The 21,006-nt window shown below is 36.3% G+C and overlaps 2 protein-coding genes across 2 annotated transcripts; one reads left to right on the top strand and one right to left on the bottom strand.

Moving 5' to 3' along the window:
• The first annotated feature begins 6,740 nt into the window (after nt 1-6,740).
• On the top strand, nt 6,741-7,454 carry LOC149851580 (uncharacterized). Its single transcript, XM_090008792.1, has one exon. It carries the CDS (start codon nt 6,741-6,743, stop codon nt 7,452-7,454), a length of 714 nt encoding a protein of 237 aa, XP_089864918.1.
• A 9,873-nt stretch (nt 7,455-17,327) lies between these two features.
• Nucleotides 17,328-20,536, bottom strand: LOC149851579 (calnexin homolog). The gene is made up of 7 exons (XM_090001495.1): nt 20,465-20,536; nt 19,984-20,093; nt 19,787-19,856; nt 18,559-19,688; nt 18,379-18,450; nt 17,901-18,017; nt 17,328-17,767 (listed from the first exon to the last, which is right to left on the bottom strand). The coding sequence occupies exons 2-7, from the start codon at nt 20,071-20,073 to the stop codon at nt 17,624-17,626; spliced, it is 1,623 nt and encodes a 540-aa protein (XP_089857621.1). The 5' UTR covers nt 20,074-20,093; nt 20,465-20,536; the 3' UTR covers nt 17,328-17,623.
• Between the last annotated feature and the right edge of the window lie 470 nt (nt 20,537-21,006).

Below are 21,006 nucleotides of genomic sequence, written 5' to 3'. Positions count from 1 at the left end.
CTTTTCATAAATCAATAACCAAGATTGGATATGAAGCCAATCAATTAGACCATTGTGTATATGTCTGAAAAAGTGGGAGTTACTTTTGCAGTTTATCACTTTATGTTAATGATATATTGTTGACTGGAAATAATAATAATATAATAGTTAACACAAAGAGTTTGTTGTATACCAACTTCGAAATGAAAGATATGGGTGAAGCTTCATACATTCTGAGAATCAAAATTACCAGAAATCGAGAATAAAAAATTCTCAGCTTGAGTCAAGAAAGATATATTGACTATATTTTGAAGAAATATAGAATGCATGACTCGAAACCCATTGGGACTCCGGTTGCTAAAGAGAAAAACTTAAGTAAAAGTAATTGTCCAGGAGAAAACCAACAAAGACTAGATGTGCCTTATGCTCAGGCTGTTGGAAGCTTAATGTACGTTATGCTCTGTACAAGACCTGATATAAGTTTTGTCGTAGGTCTTGTTAGCAGATATCAAAGTAATCCTGGTTGGCCTCATTGGCAGGCTGTCAAAAAAAATTTGATATTTGAAAGGCTCAAAAGGATTACAGTTGAGTTTTCAATCTGATAAACTTGATTTGATCGGGTACTCAGATGCTGACTTTGCAGGATGCAAAGATGATAGCAAGTTTACCTCTGGCTATATCTTCCTGTTTGGAGGAGGTGCAGTAGCATGGTCGTGTAAAAAGCAAGGTTGTGTGACTCTGCATACTCAGAAAGCTGAGTATATTGCATGTAATGTAGTCACAACCTTTGCAGTGTCGATTAGAAGGTTCATTTGTGATTTAAAACTAGATCTTGTATTTGAATTTGTATACCTTTTTTGTGACAACTAGGCTGCTATCTCTCTGATGAAGAGTAGAGCAAATAGCTCTAAAAGTAAGCATATAATGGTAAATATCATTATATACATGATATGATTGAACGGAATGAGATAACCATTTATTATCTACCATCATCAGATATAGCAGCAGATCCTCTCACGAAAGGGATCCCTGAGGATCTGTTTACAAAGCATGTGTCACATATGGGATTAAGATACCTATGATTACGAGGCAAATCCTTATAGAAAATTCGTAATCATTGCATGGAAAGCCCACAATAGTGGAAGCAAGGTCGACAAATATATAGCCAAGTGGGAGATGTTGGGATGTGTGGCCATTATCCGCACGTCTCGGCATATCCACGAACAAGGGCTCGTTCGTGGATATGCTTGGGTAGTTATTAAAACCAATTTCAAATAAACCTTTATAAAACCATTTTTGTTTTTTGCCCATTCCAACAATCTCACTGAGCTTATCTGCAAAGCTGAGCCAAAGGGAAACTGAGAGATGCAAGTTATACAATGGGGACATGCTTTCGAGTGTGTGAACAACACAACAGAAAGTCTCTCGAAGCAAGCCTTAAAAAACCCTAACCTTCTTCTCCTTCTCCTCTTGCTTGAACTACTCTCGCTTCTTCTGTTGCGTGCCTCTACTACGCCATCTATCGAATATATATATATATATATATATATATATATATATATATATATATATATATATATATATATATAGAGAGAGAGAGAGAGAGAGAGAGAGAGAGAGAGTAGTCAGTGACACAGCTGCATATCATGGTGACCACATATATTTATTGTTTCTTTGTGGCTTGTGAGTTTTACCCTTATTTTATATGTTGTTCATGGACCCGTTCATGATCCTATTCTGCGCTTCTCACACAACATTATGAAGTGCATATTGGCACTTCAAGTAGTGTTCTGTTAATTTTCTAGTTCTTCACTCCTTCTCAATGTTTGAACACAGAACCTACGAATGCATTTCCATCAGGTTAGATATAGTTGGTTATCGATTAACTCCACATAGAAGTTCAATAGTATGTTTGGATTACTTATTTATTTGTTTATTTTGCTAGGTCTGCTCACTTTTCGATCTTTGACCTAAAACAAGTAGTGGCTTTGGTGTTTTCCCTGTTGTAAATTTTTATTATCGAAGACCGGGAAGATGTGGTCATTACTCCTGACGATATTGCATTCCATGTACTCAAAAACTGGATGGGGGTGCATGAACACTGGCAAAATACATAGGGTTGTCACCTGCTTAATCGACCAGGCTATAAATTAAAGAGGAATTACATTTATTCTTTTTACACGTATATGGGCTTGCTCTTACAATATTTAGGACTTCTAAGCGTGTCCCGTATGAAAGTTTTCTTTTTCTATTAAAAAAATGTTTCTAGGACAAAGTTGATAACTTGACTTTGGGAAAGTTTAAAATTTGAAGATATTATCAAATTTTAGTTAATTATTATTTTCTTTTTTCGGCGCAGCATTTACATGAACACCTATATGCTCTATGCAAGTGTCCATATATATAGGATAATTGAAATATCTTTACCGGTATGAACCAAGATTTTTATAGTTTTTTTTTTACTTTTTTAAATATTTTGTCGTACGAATTTTTTAATATTCTTGGATCATTAAGAAGGATCTCTTATGAGTTGAAACTCAATGACTTAGAATTTTCATAAATATTGAAGCATAAAAATTTGCATTTCTTGTTCCGATTAAAATGATTCGAGAGACGTTTCCTAGCAAATGGACCATATTGAATGCATCTACAGGGTTAGATTTACAAAAAAACTTATAAAAATCTTGATTCATACCAGAAAACTTATTTGGTATAGGCTTTAACGTTGAATGCACGTCCAAATTTGATTTCAGACAATTAGCGGCGATCATGGCCACCACTAATTGTCTTTGCTTCACAAAAAAAAACATCTATTCATCCACTCTTACATGCTTCTATATATATAAAGATTTGCTATAATCTATTGTACACTAATGTTAGATAAAAAATAATAATTTTAATAAAATTTTGTTTTTTAACAAAAAACATGTTCTAAGGGATGTTTCCTAGTAAATCTAGTATGATTAAGTCAAAATAACTTGCATCATGAGATTCCAACTAGATTGTACCTATAATCATCTATATATATATATATATATGTGTGTGTGTGTGTGTGTGTGTGTGTCTGTGTGTGTGTGTGTAAATTGGAATATATTTGCTGGTATGAATCAAGATTTTCATAGGTTTTTTTGCAAAATCTAACCCTGAAGACGCATTCAGCATGGTCCATTTGCTAGGAATCGAGTGTTGGGTCATCATAATCAAATCAAGAAATAAGATTTTTTATGCTTGAATATTTATGAAAATTTTACGTCATTGATTTTTAACCCTTAAAGAATCTTTCATATACATCGTAAAGAGTCTGTTTCTATAAAACCAAGCATCTAGATCACATTCGTACAAGAAAAATTTTGAAAAAAATAAAAAAACCCTATAAAAATCATGATCCATACCAATAAACATATGTGGTTTGTAAACATATTTTAGTTACCCTATATATATATATATATATATATATATAAACACTAAAATATGAGAACTGATGTGTGAACTACGATTTTCATAGATTTTTGTTCTTTTCTCTTGAATCTAATCATACAGATGTGATTTGCATGCTTGGTTTTATAAGAACTCGCTCTTGAATTGTCTGATTTTGATGCATAAACGAGATTTTTTTAAGGATTTAATATCAATGGCTCATAATTTTTATAAATATTCAAGCATTCAAAAATCACATTTTTTCATCGAAAATACACAATCCAATGGTTGATTCTTAGCAAATTCACCATGCCAGCACATCCACATGGTTGGATTTGCAAAAAAAGTGCTGAAAATGCCCATATTTTTAGTTCTCATATTATAATTCTAATATTTCAACTCTCTCTCTCTCTCTCTCTCTATATATATATATATATATATATATATATAGTAATGGGTACGTGCTAAATAAAATATGTTAAATGAAATATGCTAAATGTGTTTTTTATTTTTATTTTAAATTCTGATGGTACATATGTGATCTATGTACTTTATTTTATATGGATCATCTCTTGAAGTGTTCAATTCTAACACATGGGTGGGTTTTTATAATGTTCAAAAAATCAATGGTCCAAAATCTTTGTAAAAATTTGAGACTCAAAATATCATTTTTTGTCATAAAAAACACACGATCAAGGTGTGGATTTCTCTTAAATCAATCATGCCCAACACATTTATGGGTTTGAAACTGCAAAAAAAAATCAATGAAAGAGCAGAAAAGCACATTTTTCATGTTTCATTTAGCATGTACCCATTACTCTCTCTCTCTCTCTCTCTCTCTCTCTCTCTCTCTCTCTCTCTCTCTCTCTCTCTCTCTCTCTCTCTCTCTCTCTTTCTCTCTCTCTCTCTCTCTCTCTATATATATATATATAAAGTAGTATGTGATAGCTGCCTACCGCTAGTCTACTGTGAGCGAATGGGTGTTTTTACGCTATTTTTTGCAAATATAACCCTATAGATGTGTTCAACATGGTCGATTTGTTAGGAAACAACACTTGGATCATGTTTTTTATAAAAAATATAAAATTTTAGGCTTTAAATATTTATAAAAAAATTAGACTGATGATTTTTAAATCTTATAAAACCAACATGTGTGTCAAAATCGGACGATCCAAGAATCGATACCTATAAAATGAAGCATGTAGAACACATGTGCATGGTCATATTTAAGAAAAACATGAAAAAATCATTCAAAAAGCTGGTGGTAGGTAAGGACCACTTTATATATTTATAACTATAATATGTAAACTCGCTAAATATGTAAACTAGTATGAATCGAGATGCATTTGGCAAGTGGTCAGTTTGCTTGGAATCAACTATTAGATCATCATAATCGGATCAAAAAATGTGATTTTGTATGCTTAAATATTTATAGAAATTTTGAGCCATTGATTTTCAAGCCTTAAAAGATCATTCTTATACATCATAATCGGATGATCTAAGAGTTTGTTTCTATAAAACCAAACATCTAGATCGCATCTGTAGAGTAAAATTTTAGAAAAAAAAACTATGAAAATCTTGTTGTATACCAGTATATATAATTTGTTGGTTTACATATTTCAGTTACCCCATATATATATAATGAAAATATTTGGTGTTTCGGTGTCATGATACCATATGGTAGTACACCCTCTTGTTTGCAAGTATCTAGCCCATCTAATGGTAAATCTAATCATAAAGATCTATTTGACACTGTTTATTTAGTATATTAGAAGGTTTTCTCATGTTTTTAATACACCATAAGATTTCATCTTGATGATGGTTAAAATCAATGGCTCACAATTCATAAAAATAAGAGTGGTTTAAAAATGATATAAAACATCAAATTGGACTGAAAATACTAATTCAAATATGCTACATATGATACAATGGTTAGATTTTGCTTTTCAAGCATATCTATATAAATCAAGTGTGTTCCACCATAAGTTATGTTGGTACAGTATAGCGCACACACACACACATATAGGGGAATAAAAACCTCCCCGATGAAAGACCTCCCAAACCTTCCCAATGAAGAATTTTTGGTGTTTTTTTTTCAAAATTCTGACCATACTTCAGCATGATTGATTTACTATGAATTGACACATGGATAATAAATTTTGGATAGAAAAAACGGTATTTGGAGCCTCAAAATTTTATGAAAATTGTACGCCGTTGATTTTGAAACTTATAAAAACTATCCATGCAATGAAATCAAATGCTTCAAGAATTGATTCCTATAAAAACAAGCATATAGATTGCATATGTACATCAAAATTTTGAAAAAAACACCAAAAATTTAATAAAATGTTCGAAAAGGTTTGGAAGGGTTTTTCATTGATGTGGTTTTAATATATATATATATATATATATATATATATATATATATATATATATATATATATATATATATATATATATATATATATATATATATATATATATATATATATATATATGAGAAGAATTATAGAATAGATTGCAAACTATGCCTAGATCTCAAAAATTTTATTGATAAAACCTGTTCAATTGTAGCCAATATCTTATTACTAATAATTTCAACTTTAGGAGGAAAAGTGGCATGTACTTTATTAGAGAGATTGTGCAATTTGATTTTTTTTTCTTACTTGCCACTATTTATTTTTACAATAAGTATATATATATATATATATATATATATATATATATATATATATATATATATATATATATATATATATATATATATATATATATATATATATATATATATAATGTTACCGATCGAATTATAAAAATTAGGGTAATATGGATGTAACCGTTCGCACCCGTTCTTTGGATAGAGTTGGGCATTGGAGTGTGTCCGCATGGAGTATTATTTTATGTTTTTTAATCTTGAAGACTGGAGGCTGTAGGTGGGTCTTCAAAAATACCAAACGTGCAGAGCAGTCAAACAGCCAATCGTGAATTGACTCCGTAGATTGCTGTCCCGAGTGTCACGCCTCTCTCTTCAGCCAAAGAACCCTTACCTCCTTTATTATTGTGGTATATAAATACTCCTCAACCTATGCCCCCAGAACCATCCAGGAAATTTCCCCCCTAAGAAAAGAACCGAGAAAAATCAAGCACCCCTCCTCCCTTGGCTCTCTTTCCCAACTCTCTTGCCAGATCTTCTCCTTAGACACTTTATCGTCTTTCTTCTTGTGGGTATCTCAGATTTTGACAAATATCATGTTCTTTAGTGTCTAAAGCGGTTTCCTCCTTGTGGGTATCTAAGATTTTGGACCAAGATCATGTTCTTTAGTCTCTAGATTGGGTCTTCCACGATGGGTGTCAAGTTTTTGAACCTCCAGATGATCTCGTGGTGTTTTCAGATGATGGGCAACCACTCTTCTTGCTTGCAGTTCCCTCCCGAGCCGCCGGCGAGGACAGTGAAGCTCATTCAATCAGATGGAGTCGTTAAGGTCTACCACAGGCGGGTGAACGCATCCGAACTGATGGTGGAATTCCCTAAGCATCTGATCTGCCACTCCGATTCTTTCTACATTGGGCAGAAAATCCCCGCGCTCTCTGCCGATGAAGAACTCCAACTCGGCCATAAATACTTCCTCCTCCCCAAGCACTTCTTTCAATCCGTTCTTTCCTTCGTCACTGTGGCTTCTTTCGCTTCCTCTTCTTCTAGAGTAGTCAAGAATGTTGCAGGCATTCGACCGTTTGACATACTCAAGACGCCAGAGGGGTCCCTTCAGATTAGAGTCTCCGATGAATTCATCTCGAAGCTCATAGAAGAAGGGAAAGTTGGTGAACATCGGCTTCAACAGCAGCAGCAGCAACCGAAAGGGAAGGTGTGCACCATCCCAGAGTTGCAGAAGGACTACAAGCAGTTGGTCGGTTCTAGGTCTCAACAATGGAAACCCAAGTTAGAGACCATTAAAGAGACAGAAAGGAAAGGCAGTAGATTTAATGGTGCGTTTGGAATCAAAGAAGAAAGAAAGCGAGATCGAAAGGTACCGAAAAGGCGCAGAGATCTGAAACCATGAAACAAGTTAGAGACCACGAAAAGAGAATACTGTAAAATATAAAATGTTACAATTTTTTTCCCATTTTCTTACCTCAATGCTGTGTTAATTCCTCAAGATCCTAAAAGTTTTTGGATTGAGATCGTCGATTGGTGATTGATCGCTCTGTGACATGCCTCCGTGTAAATTGATATAGTTAAACGCGTAAAACAGGAATTTCAGAGAAATTTTCATGGGTGGTTTTTGTTCTTTCAAGGTCTGCCTAATACAATCAAAAGGTGGTGATGTCAGGGACAACTCAGCCACTATAGAAGCTGGCTGAGAAAATGGCAGATTGTCCACGTGAAGGTTGGCAGTCTTAATTAGTCTTTTTCGGAGGTAAAAGTGACAAATTAGTGATCAAAGATGGATTGGGGGTTTGAACTTTGAATCTCGTGTACGTTACTTGGCTGAAAATGCAATTGTGGTCACGCACGCACATCTGTATGAGAGTGGATCAGGTCCGATGTACTCCTGACGGTCAATTAGGTGCCGTTCATCTACTTGATGAACGGCATCCAACCACAAAGGCTGGAGACTTTTCTCTCAGCCGTTTATTACAGATGCTCAAGATGCTATCCATTAGAGCATCAATGACACTGAAAAATTTTGTTAGCTCCAACTGAACGGTAAGGAATCCAACCATGTTGGTCCGATGGCATTCACCGTTAGGGGTACCCCTGACTTGATCCACTCTCCACACACACAATCGACGATCTCTCATCCATTTCCGACGAATTGAACGAGAACGGCTTCCCTTCTTGCTTCGATCGATGCGCAAGGCGAAGGCGGCGGAGAGTCGGAGAAGATGACGGAACCGGAGCCGCCGACGAGAGCTTCGCCGAGTCGTTCTACCGGAGCGGCACGGACTTCTCCTCCTTGTTGCAGAAGGATTTCGATCCGTCGACGACGGAGCCGAGACTCGTTCAGGCCGATCTATTCAGTATGTGGGGGCTCAAGCGAGCCGCCGACTCGACGGATGGGGGGATCGTTGATCAAGCGATCCGTCGGTTCTGGTTCTAGGGTTTGGCAGAATAATCGGAAGCTGCGTCGTGTAGGGGAAGGTGTCGTCAGCTCGGGTGGTGGTATGAGGCGGAGATGTCCCTTTTACAAGAGAATTGCCGGTACGATTTCCTTTAAAGTCTGCGAGTTTGTGAGAGTTGCGGCTATGATTTCTCAAAGTCGAATTCGCGATTTTGTGAAAATTTCTGGTATGATTTCTTGCATCGAAGTTATGAGTTTGTGAGAATTTCCTGTATGATTTCTTACATAGAAGTTGTGATTTTGTGAGCATCTTGCCGGTATGATTTCTTAAATCGATTTCATGATGTTGAGAAATTTTCTTATATGATTTCTTGCATTAAAGTCGTGATTTTGTGAGGATTGCCTGTATGATTTCTTACATGGAAGTCGCGATTTGCGATATTCCTGCCTTTGGTTCTCTGAGTTTGATTTTTGCGTTTTGTTAGATTGCATGGGATTTCATACTTTTCTTTTTCTTTTTCCGTTGATAAAGCAAGGAATTTTGCAGTATTTTCGAATACAAATGATAAATCAATCCTTTTTTTTTCTCCTTAAATCATCCAAGAAGAATGTGGGTGATCGAATCAGGATTGTGAAGAAAAAAACGTATCCTGAAAACACACGAAGAAGAAAAACAAGAAGCGGCGGCCGCATTACCAAACTGATATTGCATCCAGTCCTGCTGGGGAAGAGGCATAACTTCCCTTGGCATCGGTGGAGGAATTTAAGTCTCCAGATTTTGCGTCGAAATACCCGCGTGGAACAAGAAATCTTCGAGGGTCATCTCCCCGAGCGTCGGCTGCCACTGAACCCTCTGCTCCTGTACGTGCTGAATCTCCCTCTAAATATCACCGACCGTCTTCTGGCCGAAATCTTGATTGAACACCAAGCTAGGTTGCCTCTGATCCCCAGAAAAAAACAGTAACCCCAAGAAAGCAAATGACCAAAAAAGAAGCCCCAAATCTGTAAAAGATGAAGAAAGAAGGAAGGAAGGGAGAAATTAGAGCACAGCCGAGCGCTCTTGGATTTATAGGAGCGAAGAATCGGTGGAAGTCTCTACACGGAAATTAGGGTTTATTTTTTCTGCTATTTTCCCCATTCTCTGCTTCTTGGCAAGTGATGATTGGTTCAGATTAGAGAGAAAGAATCAGATGAGATTAACTACAAGAGAGCATTGATACGCGGAGCGAGGCAGTTGGAGACGAGATCTTATTGACCGTTCTTTCCGTTTCACTTTTCTTGATTATCCATCAAAACCATGGCTGACTTGGTGGGTTTCAGGGTGCATCAAGTTCAGGGTTCTAAAGATCTGTGTTTTCTTCACCACCGAGAGTTAACGTCACAAATCATGTTCTTGGTACAATATCGCAATATTTTGAAAAAAACTAAACAATATGAGGATATAGGAGAAATCCAATATCGAAAAAATAAAAATAAAAACGTGAATAATATAAGTAAGATATAAAAAGGGTTTTATTTGAAAAAAATAAGGGAAATTTTCAAAAATAAAAAACTAAGCAATTGTTTAGCTCCAATTAATAAGTATTGATACTTTTCCTACTCAATATAAGGAACCATTGATAGTCATAAATGTTGCTGGTCTTAGGACTCTAATAGTTGCATCAGGGTTCACATCATATCTACACCCGTTATTTCTTACCAGTTTAGAAGCATAGAAAATCAAGTTTGGATTGGTATGGGAATTTTTCAAGTCGATTCCACTCATACCTTATGTCAAACCTATCTTCATACCCCTCCTCAGGATTTCAATGATGCAAGTTGTTTTCATCAAATCAGGTTTCATAAATGTGGTCGATATGACATTTAAATGGCCTAATTAAATCCGACTTGTGCATGGGATTTTTTGGCGATTCAAAAATCAATGGTTGACAAAATACATAATTTTTATTATTTAAAAATCATATTTTTTAAATTAAAAATATATGATACAAAGGAAACTTAAGAATCAATCTATAAGGTCAGATTTGATGAAAACAACTTGCATCATTAAATTTAGGAGGTATTGAAAGTGATGACACAGGGGTGAATGGAAGCAAACTAGGAATTTTATCCAATGTTTATCTCTCATTTTTTTCTCAACCTACAGTGGTATTGGCTCTAGCTAGTGTTGCTTACCACAAATAGAATTCTTTCTTGAATAAAATTCACTCAATGCATTGAGCACAGTAGGCAACTCAAGTATACATTGAGTCAAATCCAAGCAGTTGATATGATCATAACCTGCACCCACATGACCTATCTGCTTCATCCATCATTGCTCAATCCAACCCTACTACCCCTAACTTATAAAATCTGGAGAGAGAGTCCCTAAGGTGCCAAACTTAGAAAGTCCAGAGAGAGAGAGTGACTTTAGATTCAGCTAATTAGTTTGAGTACATTGTCACCAACCTCCCAAAGAAGAAAAAACAAAAAGAATAAAGAAATCCACGCGTGAAGAACAAGGAAACACAGACGTTATGGAGGCCTTCAGCATGTTATGAAGCGAGGCGTAAGCCTCGAGGCGTTGAAGCGTAAGCTTCATGATCAAAATAATAAAATATATAATATTAATAAAATAGCATTGGTAAATGGTTTTTTAATATAAATATACATATATGAGTTTGTTATATACATATATGAGTTTGTTTGATGGTTGATTTAGTAAATATAAGGTTTTTGAAGGACTTGAAAAATAAATAACTCCCAATTTTTTAAATTATAATCTTGAATTTGTTTCCATCAAAAACGGCCTAAACAAAAAAAAATCTTAGTGATGCATATAAATATTTTTTTCTTGGACATATCAAATGCATACATGCAATAGCAATAGAACTATCATGAAACTATAGTTTTTCAGCAATGCACTTTTGCGCACATCTCTTACTTATATACAGGTATATGTAAATTTAAGTTACTAATGCAAGATTTTTAGTGGTTTACCACCACGCAATTAATCGGGAGCTATTAATGCTATATATTGAAACTTGCATCAAACATTTAGCTGAAATCATAGTGAGGCCAATCCAAACAGTGTTATATTTGAAATTATTTTAGATAATTATGTATTCAAAGCAATTCCAGAACGCCTCAGTACCTTGAGTGTGTGCCTCAGTACCTTGAGCGTGCGCCTCGCCTGTGAGGCGTACGCTTCAAGTACTGAGGCGTACGCCTCTCACAACACTGCTTACATGCATAAGCCAATAACACGAGTCTTTAACGTGGTTCGGTCTTGATGACCTACGTCTATGATGCCTCTATCCCTCTTAGACACTTAACGTGTGATATGTTCCCCTATTTATAGTTTGGTTTACAAATTGATAGACAACTTTTTTCAATCTTGATAAGGATTTTCGTTAACAGGTTTACATAAAAGTCTCTCATGATTACAACTTTATTAGCAATAAGATTCTCATAAACTTGGGTTTCCTTCTTGGACTTTCTTTAGAGGTTTTTCTTCATTCGTCTTGCTCTCTTTAGAAATTTTCTTATTGAACCTGTTCTCTTAGAAAGTTGGATCCTGTTGGATTTAGACAACGGAAATTAGATCAAATTCGTGTGTCTTGATATCCCAACAGCCGAAACGGGCTTGGGGTGACGTTGAGCTTGGTTCTTAAATAGTTGAACCATGGAATAACAAGAAGCTTGGTAAAAAAATTTGTGAGCTGGTCGAATTGGTCGATACAAGTTGAACAACACGAGCATGAACAACAACTTTGTCCCGCACAAAGTGAACGTCCAATACGATATGCTTGTTGCGACTGTGAAAGGTACCGTAGCAAAAACATAATCACAATAGATGATAAGAGAGGATGAAACTTCATGACCAATTTATCATCGAAGATATTGAAGCCACATGCATTCGGCAGTTATGTAACCACTTTTGTCACATAGTTGACGAATCAGTTGGTCGTATGATTGATCTGAATTTTGTTCATAGCCGTGGCCCGACTTATTGGGTACAACAATAATTAAGAGGGAAACCAAAGAGGGCTAAAACCCTAATTAACCCTCTTTTGTTTTACATAGTATGAACCATAGATTAATTAACGTCAACTGTTCATATTTAATACTCTGTACATATATATATATGTGAAAAAATGACTGTATTATACGACAAAAATAGCATGTTTCCTAAAATGCCCTATAATCGTAGGTTTTTAGTTTTTAGTTTTAAATTTTTTTATTTTTGCTTTTACTCCTCGCAGGTGCGATTTTTTTATTTTTGTACGTTTTGATGCTAAAATAATACACCCACAGAACTCGTCACCAAAATCACATTGGAGGTTGTGATGTTACAAAAAGATTGCTAATTTTTAAACAATTTGTCAAACTCATGCCGAGTTTTGCGCGATCACCAGCAATTGCGAAATTGTTGATGAGTATTATGAAATTATAAAATAGTTGTGAAACTCGAAATCTCTTATTTGAATGGCACCTGTACGAAATTACTTTTTCTTGTGCAATTATGTCTCATATAAATGACACTTTGTTTTCCAACCCTTTTTTCATCTGGATGCCCTATTTTGCAACACCTAATGTTCTTATAGTACTTAATCAGTGTTCCTTAATCTTTTCGGTGACATTCCAATGACATTTATGTGAATATTTTGGCGAGCAGCAACTTTGCGAAAATCCTTCATCGACAGTGACTGGCCAACGGGGAAAAACCTCTGTAATACCTGCAAAATTTATTCAATTTAACTTTTAAATTCGAGCAAAATTTAGTTTAAATTCGGGTTAAAATTAAGCTAAATTCAAGCAAAATTCAAGATGTTAAATTTAATTTGGACCCTAGTTAGATTCGAAATGGGTCATGGATCTGGTAGAAGATCCAAATTTGCAACTTTAGATTTGGGTTGGATTAGAAAATGTTTTTTTTAAAATGGACCGACATCCATTTTGGTTTTTTTAAAACTTGGATTGGATTTAGAAATGTATTTGAAAATGACTGAACCGCATTTTGGACCCAACCTAGAGTCCCTGTAGGATGTCACGTGTCATATGGGGCCTAGTGGGTCACTCACAGCCCAGAGAGATGCCATATGTCAATGTAGAGGCCCACAGGGGCTGTGGAGGTAGCCATGGGTATAGTGGTCTTTTACACCCTCTATACGTAAAGTGGCGAGTCCATAATGCGTAGCGATTCTTCACATGGGTCCCATGACATTTGAAACTATGAATATAATTATCTAAACAAAGATAACCAAGCAGGTAAATGTAATAGATTTCAAACCAATTAGGAAGTTAGAGATATTATCAAATTAATTAATTAATTAATTAAAGAATTCTAGAAAAGGGTGGGATGCCCCCCAGTGGACCCCACATGGTAAATTAGGTTAATTAACTAGATTAATGGAGGTAGAGAAAAAAAAAGTTCTCAAGTAGGAAAACTAGGTGTGTTGACCCTAGTGGGGCCCACATGGATAGAGTAAGAAACCACCTCTCCCCTATTTTTGGGGAATTTCACTGGGTGCTCCACCCTAGTGCGGCCCACCAAAGGGATAGAGAGGTTGTTTGAGAAACCACCTCTCTACAAAAATGGGGAAAATCCCCTTGGATAATCCCCCTTATCGCTTTATCTCTCTATCTCCCTTATCTCTCTTTCTTTCCCTCTTGTTCTCTCCCTCTTCCCACAAGTTTGGTTTTCTATCTCTATCTCTTGTCGAGCATGGAGAAGGTGTGCAGCCATTAAAGCTGCACAGTTTGAAGCTTTTTCAATGGAAGATGAAGGTGTGAGAACCTATATACGCACATATGCGGTAGGGTTCTTCTTACAGATATAGTTGAGATCCAATACATGGATCATATGTTTTCCATGGTGGGTTCGATCAGACCTAAGGTTGGATCATATCAACACCCTTTCCAAAGATTTTATAAGGATTAGAATATGAATTTTTATAAAAATAAAACAAGGTTTTATGGTTTCTTTTAAGGTTTAATAAAAAAAAATGTGTGAGTTGTATTAAAACCTTTTTTTTCATTAAACCTATGCTATTTGAATTATATTTCAGCATACCTTATGATTCATATGATTTGAAACATGTTAAAGGTGTTTTTACGTTTATTGATTTGATTAGGTTGTGTGAGTGCCTTTATTTTGTTTTATGGGTGTGTTTTGTCATGATCTCATTACAAATGAGCATATATAATCATTCTTAGGGTTTGATTTTCATTGTCATACCTCATAAGCATGTTGTTCGTATTGAAGAAATAAATATCGAATTTTTGAGCATAGGTTTTATGAGACTTTTTTTGTGTCTTATGATGTTGAGCATGAAATTAATTAAGCTTGTAATGTGCTTATTTGTTGTCTTGTAGAGACAGTGTTAGACGACCGTAAAAATTTATGGAGACCTTTCAGATATATTGAAGAGATCCTAGAAAAAACTGAAATCCATTTGGTATCTAAAAGTGTCCCAAACGGATACTGCAATAGGCAGCAGATTTGTTGTCCTGTGTGCAAGACATGTTTTAGAATCAAGTTTAACTTGAATGAGACTGATTTTTGGCTAAAGTCTACTAGACACGACAACGGATCAACGAAAAACAAAACAAAAGTTTTATGCTTTACCTGTGAGGCCCAGAAGCTAGCCCAAATCAAGTGAGTTTATAGATTTTGCAAAATTTTGAAATTTGAACTGTGCCTAGACATGGTTCAGTGCAGAAAAAATCCATGGTAAGAAGTTATTCAATAAAATTTGATTTGTTGAAAAGCGGTTGAGAGGCCTATCATAATAAAAATATATTTGACTAATTTTTCTTGAAGAATTATGATATTTTTAAAAATTGTTTTGAAAATGGGTTCTAACCTGTATGGTTAGGATAGAAAAATACACTGCAATTCAGAAATTACTACGAACAGCTGTAATGGAATTTTTTTGATCTTTCACTTGAAGATGAAAGCTAACATCCCCTGTTATATTCTGAATTTTTGTTAGGCCTGTGTGAGCTCTGTAGGGAACGTGGAAAGCAAGAAAATGCTTTTATACACAACTTAATGCTATGTGTATTTTGACTAGTGAACCATGTTTTAAGTTATATGATTTTGCTTAGACATAAGTAAAGTTTAGCTTGCATGTTCTTATTGGCTGGATTATGATGTAAAATACGGGTGAAGTTTGAATAACAGATTTCGCAATATCAGACTTTCACAACTATTTTATAATTTCACATTCGTATATGCAATACTCATCAATAATTTAGCAATTATGGGACTTTCACAAATTTTATGATTTTCGCTGGTGATCGCGTGAAACTCGTCAAGAGTGTATTATTTTAGGGTTATGACATGCAAAAATAAAAAATTCACACATGCAAGGGGTAAAAGTGACAATAAAAAATTAAGAACCTTCGATAATATCTATTCGGCAAATTTGGTAAATTCTGAAGCATTTTAGGAAACACATTATTTTTGTCGTACAATATTGTCATTGTCCAATATATAAATTATATTATGTATAATGTGCTGAAGCCAAGCTTAATCAAATTTAAACAGGTTAAACAAGCCCCATCAGTTGATCAAACTCGACTCGCCTACTCAGTCAAGCTTGTGCTCTTTTTATGGATTCAGCTCGTTGAAAATACCGAACATAAAGCGAGTTGAGCTCGGGCTGGCACGATTTGTTGTGCAGCCCTAGCTAGATGTACCGAGCCTTTGAGGGCATGAAGAGTGAAAACTTTAATCTAAACACGTACGTTGCGAATATTGATCACATTTTGATTAATTATATCTTTAGTATAATAAATACATAAAATGGTAAAAACAACAACACATTGATAAGTTTAATTTTTTAACGCATCACCATAATATCATGCATTTATTGGATTTATTTTATATGTTTTTGCATTTTTGCAAACATTTGTGTGCACAGGAATTTTCTAGCAACAACTATTCTTTTTCATTATTGCAGGTTTCGATAAGATTTACCCAATGTCAGATCCAAGGGGTTTGGAAAAATATGAACATAGACACAGTATACTCAAGCAGCAATCAATAAATAACACATCCAAGCAACAAACAGAACCAAACATGTCAGAATTTTCAACAGGAGATTAAGAGCATGATTATCATTTAGTTCAGGAAACTGTCTGATGGGCTCGGACCGCAACTGCATGACACAACAGCTCATTAAAAATACACTGTCAAGCATAGAACAGACACTCGGACATACTGGAAGATGAATAATAGGTCTTAACACAAAATACATTATCCAGATGAGACAATCAAGATTAACCGAAGTTACAGCAACAAAAACATTGCTAATAATAATGTTTCCTGCCAACTCCCAACTTAACAGCAAGTTTTTTTATGAAGTATAAACTAACTTCCCAATTGTTTAAATTCAATGGTTCAATTTCCGAGCTCTTTTTCTTCATCTCTTTATGTTGTATTTATCCAGTTAATTCAAGAACAAACATGCAGGAACACATGAATCAAGTATTAATGTACTCAACAGAATATTTGGTAATGGAATCGTCAATGCTTATATTTCAGCGAAGCATACCCACACTAGAGACTAGCCTCAAGCCATCAACCCACCCATACCAGTGACCAGCCTCAAGCCATCACGAGTGGAAGTTTGATTAGATTTGATCAGTTAGCATGACCTTGTTGTGACATGAAAAGCATTAGTGCACGAGGCAGGTCATACACAGTCAAGAAGCAACCACAAGTGTAAACTTGTAAAATTTGCAAATTGAGCACTCTACTTCAGTGCACAGGTAAAGATAAAACAATCACAAAGCTATAGCCGTGATGATGTGGCTCATGTAGCAGCAGAGTATCTGTTTGAGCCTCTTTTCGAGAGCATTGATCATAGAACGAGACAAGTATGGTACAAAAGCAGTAAAACCTGATACCAATGGTAAGACCACGACAAAATTCATGAGGTACAACGAAACCAAGCTGGACTTTTCCAATGAAATCTCTTCGGATATGAAAATGAGTACAGGACCAGATATTAGAACAGGAAACACAGAAATTTGAAGAGCCTAAAATGACAAAAAACATACTGATAACTGCAACATCCCATCTACATTACAACCTATACTATATCAGGCTCAGAAGTGGAGGACAGAGAGCACACGGCTATTAAAGTTACTCTGTTCAAATTTCAACTCCCTTAAGCCTATGTTTCTCTCCTAGATCTCCTCTGGCGAGGAGCTGCAGTTTCCTCTTTCTCATTCTCATCTTCCGCCTCAGCAGAAATTTCTTGATTATCCGTCTCTGCAGAATGGTCATCCTTCTTTTCCTTTGGCGCTTTAGGTCCAGCCTACAGCAAGAAAAAAAGAAAAGAAAAAGAAATAAGTCAATCTCTGAGATATGCACTATAGAAGCAAAACAATTGAAACTCAAAGACCATACTGCAACAGAAAGCACTACAGAAGGAAGATGAAAGAACTCACAGCCGGTTTCTTCCCACCAAAAAGAACCCTTAGGAAGAGTGTGCCAATAACCACCAGAACCGAAACCAGAATACCAATTGTAAGATTGGGTTGCTTTTCACCTTTTTCAATAACATCCTGCAACACATCCAACAAGGTTCAGGGATACTCATGAATTGAAAAACATAAAGCAACAATGCAGTTCAAACAATTCCAGTGCACATATGGAGACAATAAATTTAGACAGATAACATGTAGAATTACAAAAGATCAGCCTTCTGATGTGAAATTAAGCAGGAAACTTAATGGAAATATTGTCACATGGCGTCCAAATTTTCACCCTATGAATCAAACCTAAAATAATAACAGAAGCCATTCAGCCAAAGATCTCAAGTCATACTACAATTACAATCCTCACGTATTACAATTATGTCATTGTGATATATTGAAAGATGAATAATTTCCTAACTAATAATGTATGAGAAGGTGAGTCGCTTACAATGATCTTGACTTTATATGCCTCCAAGAATGGAATGTCAGCTATCTTGTAGAGGATATCAAAAACCTTTTTCTGCAGGAAATGAGAACGGGTTCAGCATAAGGTAAGAAAATGTATAAAAGATTCATATAGCAAATTGTAACCCAAATATAAACACATAAAAATCACTAAAAACGTCACCTGGAAGCCTGCGAGCCCCTTTGGGAGATTGGCAGCCTCATCCTCAGCCATCTGCTTTTCCTTTTCAGCATCATATTTGGGCTTCCATGCTGTCTCACGGTACCTCTCCGCAACCTTCTCATCACTTACTATCAAAATATTGTCGAATAAGATCCCATCCTGCATTGTCCAAATCTCTATTCCAATAGCAGCAATTGGCTCAAAGTTGGGCTTCTCGAGTTCAAAGTAATCAGGGTTTGGAATTTGTTGTGGCTTCCAAATGCCTTTGTAGTTAGGGTTGTCAATCATCGGGGCATGCCATTTGCCCTTGTAGGCTGGATTCCTCTTCATAGGTCTCTTCCACTCACCACAACCAGATGCTTCTGCACATTTTGGGTTATCAATTTTTGGGGCCTCCCACTCTCCGTCCTCCTCATCATCCCAATCTTCTGGCTTAGTAGCCTCTGGGTCATCAATCTCCTCAGGCTCATCATCCAACCAACCCTCAGGTTTTACAGCCTCCTCATCTTCAATTTCCATCGGCGCATCTTCATCCCAGTCATCTGGCTTTACTGCATCAGGGTCTGCGATATTGGCTCTCTCATCCCAATCCTCTGTTTTTTTATCATCTGGATCAGGAATGGTAGCAGGCGGGATGAAAGGTGGTTCGAAATCATCCTGTGACAGGAAGTTTACCTTCTTCTTCTCCTCGCTATCAATCAATATCCTTAATTCATTATCAGGTTTGACTATTGCAGTGTAAACATGAGTAAGCTTGTCCGAAGGAACGGATGGAGGATACTTGAGGTGGTGCTCAACATATTCTCTAGATTTAGGGTTTTTGTGCTTAACAATGAAGTGCACCTTGTTGGTCGAACCACATTTATCGGGTCCAAACATAATAGTGTAAGGAGACTCATTGTCGAATTCCTTAGGTTTCCACCCAGCATCCTGAGGACGGAGGTACTTCAAATAAGCTCCACCGCATTCAAGCCCATTCTGCAACCTGGTCTCAAATTGCAGAACGATAGTTCCATCCTTGAATTCTACCGCATTGTCCAATTCCTTGACAATGGCGTATTTCATCGCCTTCTCACTCACAAGAAGGCCGTGATCATCATGCCCCTCACTCTTAGCATGCTTCCATACGCCTAAATCAAACAATTAGAAAAAATAGTAAAGATTAATCGTGACCAAAATCCATAGAGAAACCTATAAAACGCTAAGATCTACAACTTTATAAACCAACCTTTGTAGTCATCCTTCTCAGATACAATCCACCGGCGTTCGAATGATTCGTCAAAGGATTCATAAAACAACTGGACAAGAAGCACTGAATCAATTCAAAGCAAGCTAAAACCCTAGAGAAGAAAACCAGATTTAGAGAATCTACATACGAACAAGGAGGAACAAGACGGAACATAACCGTCTCCATTCAAAACTCACCTCCTCTGCGGCGTTGATGCTGACGGCAAAGCACTGAATAAGCAGCAAAATAAACAAGGGTGCAACGGAGATCCGCTTATCGGCCATCATGGAGAACCGAACAACCCGACCTGCAGACAGCGCCAATTCAGATTAAACCACCAGAAAACCCTAAAATAACTCCAAACCCAATATAAACCCTAAAAAAAAACTAAGTTTCATAATTGATCTGCCTCCCCAAACTCTCAAAATTTCCACCGGAATACGTCAAAAATAGGAAAAAAAGAGAGATTCAGATCATACTAAACGAAAACTAATCCGGAAAATGGATTCTTGGAGTCTGAAAAAAAACGCAAAAAGAAAAATGAGATAACAGATCTAAAGATGACCGCTATAAATTCCACATATTGCATACTAATCATAACGGCGTAGATGAAAGAGAATCGTTCAGTTTCCGCAGGAATCTAGAAGAAGAGTAGGTTTTCGGAAGGCGATGACTCACCGCAAACCGATCGGAAAATCGGCCGGGAAAAAGCGCCCTCCGAGGGTAAGCCGAGCTCGAAACCCCGATCTAGGGATCATCTGGGTCGAGGGCTCGAAATAAATGACACGGACAAGGTCAGGTGGGGCCCAACGAACCCCCACGTCCTCACAACCAATAGTGAAAAGAGACCAACGGTCATCGCAGTGGCCGGGTGGCAGGCTTGAGCACGTAGATAAGGAAGCCTCTCGGAGAACTCGGTTGGTTGTGGACATGTTCCAACTCGGCTGATATTTATTTATTATATAGTTCTTAGGTATTTGAGGAAAACCAAATTTTTTTTTTTTTTAACTACCAAGGAAAATCTTCGTCGAGAGCCAAGTATGTTTGGTTGAATCTCAAAAATGATTTTAAGTTATATGAGATTTCAAATCACATGTTTTGGTTATGTGCAAATCAGCTTCGTCCTCTCAATTGCATGATATTTAAAATCGCATGTACTTAGCAACTCCCATGATATATGCCGACTCACGCCTTTGCCTTCAATACTTGTGCACGGGTAG

Source organism: Nuphar pumila, chromosome 1 (genome assembly GCF_984573655.1).
Source record: "Nuphar pumila chromosome 1, dmNupPumi1.hap1.1, whole genome shotgun sequence".
Classification (NCBI taxonomy): Eukaryota; Viridiplantae; Streptophyta; class Magnoliopsida; order Nymphaeales; family Nymphaeaceae; genus Nuphar; species Nuphar pumila.
Note: the sequence above shows the minus strand (reverse complement) of the source record. Positions and strands in the feature narration are given on the sequence as shown.